An 8,187-nucleotide genomic window follows, 5' to 3' on the forward strand; every position below is an offset into this window, starting at 1 on the left:
TTCAAACCTGTTCTGCAACCACCTTCAACGACTTATTTTTTAAGGGAAGCACCCATGTACTCTCACTTCTTACCAGGAAAAAGAAAAATTCATGTGAAATGCAATACTCCATCCTGTTTGAGAATCCATTTATTTCACGTCCATTTGGTCTCCAAAAAAGTTCCAGCGAATACTTGTGCAGGGCAGAAAGGGACCTGTTCACTCCGGTCTGCCTCTGTCCGTGTTATAGATTCTGGTTTCAAATGTATGGAAGTAAAACTTCGCACCATTTTGACTCAAGTATACTACTCTGGAGTCACCTGAGGACGTGGGGAAACTCATAAAGAAAGTGGGGTCTCCATCAGGGAGGAAGTCACCAGAAGTTCATCACAAAGGCGTAGCAGTGGCTACAGCATGGACACCCAACTACTGCCTAGGTCCCAGTGGGAGCATGACTGAGAAAACTGGATGAAAAAACCCCACCCAAACACAGTGTCTTTTTACCAGTCCCCTCCTACCTCAGCTGACCCCCACCCACCAAGAAGAGGGGATACCAGTAATGCTCTCTGAGATGTTGCCTTTCCATGTGCTCTGCAGCCTATCTGAATCCTACGGCAACTCACTGTTTGATGCAGGGCTGCAGAGATGCCACAGACAGGCTGCCATGGGAACATTTGTTTTCATTTACTGGTGTCCTGCACGATAAGAAAGGCTGAGCGGTTGAGGAACAAAAAGATTATGAATTACCTATGGGTTCAGACAGCTGAGCCTTTGAAAATTGAATCTAATTATTTTACCATTTATTTAGACAGATTATGTTATAGTTTTCTGATCTCACTTTGCGATTAATAACATGTATACGTTTAGAGCAGAAATGATGAAGGCAAATTCCAACCTATTTTAGGAGGACACTTCGAATTAGGCTAAATGTAAGGGAGAGGATGACAGCTGGTTCCACTTGCATCTTTTAATTAAAATGCAGTAGTCTAGATAACAGAAAATTGAGATGGGGCAGAGAGGGAAGAGGAGAGAAATAAATCTTAGAACTAGCATAATTGTATTATAGCACTTGAAAATGCCTACTTAAAGTGGGAAGAAACCAGAAATACGTTATTTCTGCTTGTTTTCTTGTATCTTAAGAAAAAAATGAACTAGTGTGTTCACTGTCTTTTTTAAGGTTATCTGAAATCAATTTGCAGTCTTGGATCTTGCTTTATCTTTGGTTCTCAAAACCAACAAATGCAAAGTAGAGGTCTAGCTTGCTTAACAGAAGTTTTCTGCATCCTCTTTGCAGTTTTGGCCCCAGCGATGGACTTGGCCACTTTTGACAAAGAACATTTCTGATCCTGATGCTGGCTGGGAGAGTGCAATGAAGAGCCCAAGGAGAACCGCTTTTAGCAGGGGTGGACATCTAGGTGGAAATCACCACTCAGCACCCCTCTGAGCAGACCGCATCGACTCCTGCGACTGAGCGCCCGTTGGAAGACTACAGCTTCTTTATGACATGGGAGGACCACTTAGTGACCCTGAGGCTGTTTTTCTTTGATAATGTCAGCATACAGCAAATACTTCTGCTACAAAAGCCAACAGCCGTCCCTGGACAGGCAGAGCACTGTTAGGTGGCCACCCCACCTCTGAAAGGAAACCCCCCTCCTAAATAAGCCTGCTGCTACCACCTGCAAGCTCCCAGGCAAGAGTGGCAGCGGGGCTACAGATGGCAATGCTTCTGGTTAATGGTTTTGGAGGAGGATGAATGAACAGGTTGGGTTACCTACTTAACCTTGTTTTGGCTTTTAACACCTTCCTGCCTGAAAGACTTTCTGGGTCAGGACAAATCCAGCACACAGGCAGTAACACTGTGGGGCCTCAAGAGAAAGCTTTTCCCCAGCATTTGGGTAAGAGCATTTCACAGAAAAGACACCACATTAGAGAAACCACTGCTAATCTCAGCTTTGAAGTTACGTCTGCTACTTTTTCCGCTGTAGATGTATTTCATACAATATGAAAAACTCCTGGTGTCACAAATGCAAAGTACTGGACATGAGAGAGACTGAAAGATACAGCAGAAGGCAGTGAAGACACTCAGCATTAAATATGGAGTAAGAAAGAGGGGCTTCTGAAACAAAGGATGCCAAGGGGATAATGGATTAACCAAACCTGCCTCAGAAGCATCTTGGCCTGTGAGTATGAGCAATTTCGGCTGTCAGGTCATTAACTGGATGAACACATAATTGATAAGCTGTAGGTTGTGCTCTACTTGAAAGCAATAAGCTCCTTTAAATGTCATTAATATTTAACATACATAAAAGCATTTGTCATTTGCAAAGCCCTCTATAGAGTAACTGATGGATTCTATAATGATCCCCAACTCCCAGTCTAGGGAATGAAATTCTGGAGGAATAAATATCTGGCCCATGTCCAAATCAAGATTCACTGACAAGAGCTATTATTCTAGCTCAAAATTAGGTTTCTAAGTTTCTGGTCCTTCTAGATTACACTGCTTCGTAGCCTTCAGTGGGTAGAAGCATGACACACAGACAGAGCTGGAAGACAGGAGCTGACAACATGGGATGACATTTCTGACTCACATCCACCGATTGTCACATCGCTACCCTGGGCCGCCATCCGCGCCGAAAGATACAGTTGAGTGGGTTAAACACAAGGAGTGGAATTATTAAATAATTGATTGCTATGTGTTGTCCACCCCTCTCCCCTTTCTTTTAAGGAATTAATCTTGGGGAATTTACTGACCTCCATAATTTGTTAGGCCGTTCAGTGTACTTTTTTATACATTTCTGCCCCCACCCCACCCCCAAGTTTAAAGGGATACAATAAGTTCACGTTAGATGATCCTTAAAATATGATAGCATTTTTATGAAATGTCACAGATTATTTCTCATCCTGCTGCACGGAGTTTCTGTGAAACAGCCACAGAACTTTGTTATTATGCAAAATTACTGTACGAGATCTTCACCTTCAGCCCACTATATGGTTTCCTGACATGTCTCCTGAGACAGAACCTCAGCCTCCCTTGCCCCCCTGCTAACCCTCTTTGTATATACTACTTCTCCCTGGGAGAAAAAGCACAGTGAAAGTCACATCATTTCTCTTGGCTGGACACAGCATCCTTTTTCTGTAGCTGAACTTTCTGCACACGGGAAGTGGACTCCCCTGGGGATCTATCAAGTGTTCCCAGGGGCCAGCGTGGGCTGTGCCAGAGAGGTACCTGCAGTTGCATCCTCAATACACAGAGTACGCTGACGATACCACCTAGGAAGGATGCAAAGTCTGGATCGTCCACTTAAGGTTTGTAAATGCATGTGTCGCTCCAGTTGCACTTGTTCCCTGAAATATCTGTGTCCCTGAAATATTTGTGCCTTCTAACTAACTTCTGTTTCAGTGTACCCAATGGTCTGCCCATCATCACAGCTTTGTCATTTGAGGATTCATCTTTTTAGGAGCTCTATTCTCATCAATATTGCATTCTGCCTAGGAAGTCTAGCCATTTAGAAGTAGATAAAGTGACTACTGACCACAGTCAATACAACTTAAAATATTTCAGCAGTGTAAGTAGAAAAAATGCATACAAAATTTATATTGGACATTATTCAAAAGGTATTCAGAACTTACAAAGCAGAGAAATCTGACAAGCAATACAACTTGATGGCTTCTATATGCTAGCATTTTGACACTTCAACAGAGTCCAAGTTTAGTGAAAAAGTGAAACTTCCTAAAAGAATTATTCACAGCATTTTTTTGTGTAAGTGGAAGTCTAACATAACAAGTCTCCTCTTCTGCTCTATCTTACATCCTCATAAAGCTCAGCCTCAGTCATCAGCTAGACAAGATCTCCATAGAAATCCTATTTGGTAAAATGTGCTTGGCTGTATTCCAAAAGGTGACTCACATGTTATAACCAAGTGGCAAAAGCTGAAACAAGTTTGACTCTTTCCATCAAAGCCAGTATTAGTCATTCTTCCAGCTTAGTGGTTTGCATGCTATTCTTGACAGACAAATCTGGGACCGCAGGTCAAGAAATGACAATTTAATAGTCACAAAGTATGTGGCCAGACAGCTATTGCTAGTCTGAAGGAAACAACACAGGACTTGGCCAGTGAAACTAAAAGATACTGGACAGCATGACTGCTAAGTTGCTGTAAGAGTAATAATATCACAGCTCTTGTGTTAGCATAGAAAAATTTGGCCCAAATTGTAAAGCCATGGTCAAATAAAAATCATAAAGTTATTCCTCACCTGCCACTCTCCTAAGTGCTTAAAACAAGAGCGGCTGGAGGATGCAAGGGCTGAGTGCACTCCGATTGTAAAGACATCAGGATTTGGCTCCCAGTCAGACACCTCCTTTCCTCCACCCTCTCTCCTTCGGGTTCCTGCGGGTTCCCCTTTCAAGCCTGCAGACTATCCCATCTCTACCATTACACTCTTCTGTGCTCCCCAGGTGGCTCCTCTTTGCCACCGCACCCTGCAGTTGCCCGAAGGAGGGCTGGCTTTGACGAGCCCTCCAACACACATCCTTCCCCTCCTGGCCGCTGCTTGTGGCCTCTTGACCTAAAGCAGGCTCGGGACAGGCTGGTCCACTGCCCAAAGACAGTGACATGACTGGAAAGGCTGAACGGAGAAATGGGTCCACTCTGCGATGCTGAATTTGCTCATGCCCACTATGAGATGTTGAATTCGCTCGCGCTCTGCTTCTCCATGGCCTTCTGAAATTGAAGGCAAGGCATCCTCTCAGCATGGGTCTGCCTGCAGGCACAGACCAGTTCCTAAGTGACAGCACAGCAACGACCATCCCTCCTAGAAGTAGGTTCCTGGCAAAGTGCCAGCAGGGAAGGCAAGTTTCCTTACAGAAAACCACCAGCGACTTTCTGCCAGTAACGTTCAGACACAGTTATGATTCACAGACATCATGGAATAAGAAAAAACCATAAAACTCACCACTCTCTCTGCTATTCACTCCTGACATTTCCCCTGCCTCTCCTGGGTGCCTCTCATGCCCCCGCTAATCTCACGATGGTCAGAATTACTGTTTGGACAGTGACTCAACGTGCACCTCAACTCAGCAGCATACCAAGGAAAAGGGAAGCCCAATGGGGTCAAATCCTTCTTTGCTTATGGCTTTGCTACCAATAATTCATTTTCTGCATTCCTGTTGTGGCACGTGCTGACATAAAATTAATCCAAGGTCTCTGGCTGTTCCAGGGACTGCTCAGGATCCCTCATCCAGCTCAAATCTGTGCAATGTCTTCAACCTCCACAGAAAACAATGGAAGCATCTCTGTGCTTGGCATTGGCGAAATATCAGGCTATTCATTCTTTTGCTTAAATTAGGAATCTAACTGCAACTATTTTCCTCCAGACAGGATAAAAAAAAGAAGAAAAAAAAAGCAATATACCTCTACTTCACATGCATATTCTGATCCATCCAGGAGTGTCACTTTGCACTGCATATTTTTCGGTTTCTTGACAATCTTTAAAGGAGACTTGGAAAGTTTGCTAGATGATGATTTTTGAGAGAGCTTGTCGTCCTCTAGCTGCTGGTATTCCAGCTGTTTTGCACTCGCAGCAGCGAACTCCTGTTCTTTGTCTGTGCCCTACAAAGAGAAAGAAAGATACTTTTTGAAGTGAGATAAACCAGTCATGCCATACAGTACACTATGCACCCTTCACCCAGGCATTTTAGTGAGCCTACTGTGGGGCTTGGACAAGAAAGTCCCTGATGCAGGACAGAGTCTTCTTTACCTATTGAAAAAATTCCCCTATTGCCCATATTACTCCCAGCCCTCCCTTCTCACTCCAAAATGTATAGAATACCTGTGGAGGAGGGGCATGAAGGAAAATAATTTAGGTTTCTACTTTTTCCATAGACACAAAATCTCTCCTGGAGTTCTTTGACCTGTTTTTTTGATCTGCTGGAAAAGCTGAGTAATTGGTAAACATTGTGATGAACAAATATTCCTACTATATTGCTTTTAAGTCCTGTACCTATTAAATCCTACGATACTTCCAAGATGTCAGAAAGAACAGGAAAAAAACATCAAGTTTGCACTAATTTTGCTGTCAGTGAGAAAGCAGTCGACCCCCCTGTGACAGTGTGAATTCGCAGGGGGATGCTGACGTGCCTGGAAGATCAAAGAGCTCCCCAAGCGCCTGAGCAAAGGGTTAAACAAACAGGATGGAAGTGAGGGGCCAAACAACTTCTATGTGCAGCCAGCTGGGTAATGGATGGTAAGTACAGGATGAGAGGCTGAATCTTGCTCTCTGCAGAGGCCCGATAAGTCCCTCAAGCTGGCGAGAAGTAGGTGCTGTTTGAAAGACAGAGAAAAGGGGCAAGAAGAAACAACCGCGGTTACTTTTGCTTGGGTTTATCTGAGGGTCAGACCATTTGAAGAGTTACCGTGACGCAGCACAGCCCGTGGTCCCCTCCACGGCACTAGATGAAAGCCAGAACAGCTCTACAGCATTTCACCCTTCCTAGCAACGGCACTATGCCGCAGTCATTACCTTTCTCATCAGTTATGCCCCTGATAGTCTCCAAACAAAACCTCAACAGGAGTGCAGTAATACCTAAGCTAAAGCTAAAGCTAAAACAAAATAAAAATAACATCTTCCTGTTATCCCACTAGAAGGAAGGAAAAAAACAAAACTGTTTTGGCTCTGAATGATTTCAGTGTAATAAGCAACAAGCACTGCTGGAAATGTATTGTAAATTAATACTCCAAGTCTGTTTCCATTCACTGTATATAATAAAACTTCAAGAGAATGGAGCAAATCTGTCCAAAGGCTTTAATCTGCTTTGAGACCAGAACAACCTTGCATCATATAGCCAGCAACAACAGTGTACCGCTAAATCACAGGGAACTTTACCCAAAAGATTTCATACAAACAAGCCATAAGCTTCCCCTCTGCCTTCGGGTGAATGGGGGAAAGAGGCATTTGGAGCTGGCTGTGCTTCTGACAGCACCAGCTCCCACCAAAGCCCCAATAAACTGCAAGGAGGCAATTGCAAAGAGGTGAGGCAAGACCCCGCACTCCTCCTTCCCCTCCAAGAGAAGGCATAGCAATGGTCTCCTGGGCTTCCCTGGGTGGGGAGACTAGAAGCGAGACTAGAAAGATAAAAAAGCTGCTTTCAAAACCCACATCATCCCCTGAGCCATGGATGTTCTTTCCCAGGAGCAGCCTAGTGCCAGCCAGCTCTTCCCCCATCTAGCTCCAACACGGCAGGACTTTCTCCTTCCAGCACTTGGACACCGCCTCTGTGTCTGGATGTCAAAGCCCTCACATACCTTGAAGGCTGGCAGGAGGTGAAGGGCACAACGTATGTCAGCAGATTAGCTGCTTGCTGAGCATTTAACGCTCACAGCGGCTGTCGCAAAGGGAGAGAGTCTCCTCAGGCTCAAGGCAAGGCCTGAGGCCAGCCTACCCCTCTACCACAACCGCGGCCAGCTGGCAAGTGGTCCAACCTACTGCATCGAGAGAAAAACAAGACTGAAGATGTCTCCTCCCAGGGCCTCTGTGAACAGCTCTGCTGCTGCTGCTGGGCTGCGGGGCTCTTTGATGACTTCCATACGTTTTGTTAAAGAGATCTGCCAAGGAAGGTGCATGTGCACACGTGTAGGTGCAAAAGGGGTAGAAAGATACTGTCGTTGCCCATGGCCCATTAGTTTCACATGTGAGAGTTAACACTCTGCCCCAACAAAAAACAACCAACAAAAAAACCCAGATGCATGAAAATAATTTTTTTTAAGAAAACAGAAAGCTGCTTGAGAAAAAAGCCCACAAAAAGGGCACCCAGCAGCCATTTAAATTTTAGAAACATCTTCAACCTACAAACAAATTCTACAAATCTTTACGGATTGGTGATTATTTTCCTTCACATGAAGACATGTGGTAACTTAAGACTACAGCAGAAATCTGCTTATTTATAATTTTTTTTTTAATGGTACTGAGGTTATTTTGTTTGTTAAGGTTCCCATCTACATTAAGAACAGGGGAATGTGTCTAGGTTAAAATCATACAATGGATTTTCTCTCATTTGTCTAGAGAACAAAACATGCCAAGAACTATTAGAGAAGATCCCCCAAACTATGCTGACATGTTCAGGCACTGAGATACTTTCAGACTGTATTAAGACTCTTCTTCCTAAAGAAACACGACATCCTGGTGTCTAGGAAAGCAAAAAAAAAAAGGCCA

General features: G+C 44.2%; 1 protein-coding gene across 1 annotated transcript in view; it reads right to left on the minus strand.

Annotated features, from left to right (window-relative positions):
- EPB41L3 (erythrocyte membrane protein band 4.1 like 3) overlaps positions 1–5,588 on the minus strand; it is a gene marked incomplete at its 3' end in the record, with an annotated part of 59,031 nt that extends 53,443 nt beyond the window's left edge. Inside the window, exon 1 of the mRNA XM_081996550.1 lies at positions 5,391–5,588. Within this exon, the coding sequence (XP_081852676.1) occupies positions 5,391–5,444 (54 nt within the window). The 5' untranslated portion in view covers positions 5,445–5,588. The remainder of the gene's footprint in view (positions 1–5,390) is intronic.
- Positions 5,589–8,187: the final 2,599 nt, after the last annotated feature.

The sequence above is a fragment of the Phaethon aethereus genome (genome assembly GCF_964289735.1).
Source record: "Phaethon aethereus genome assembly, chromosome: 2".
Classification (NCBI taxonomy): domain Eukaryota; kingdom Metazoa; phylum Chordata; class Aves; order Phaethontiformes; family Phaethontidae; genus Phaethon; species Phaethon aethereus.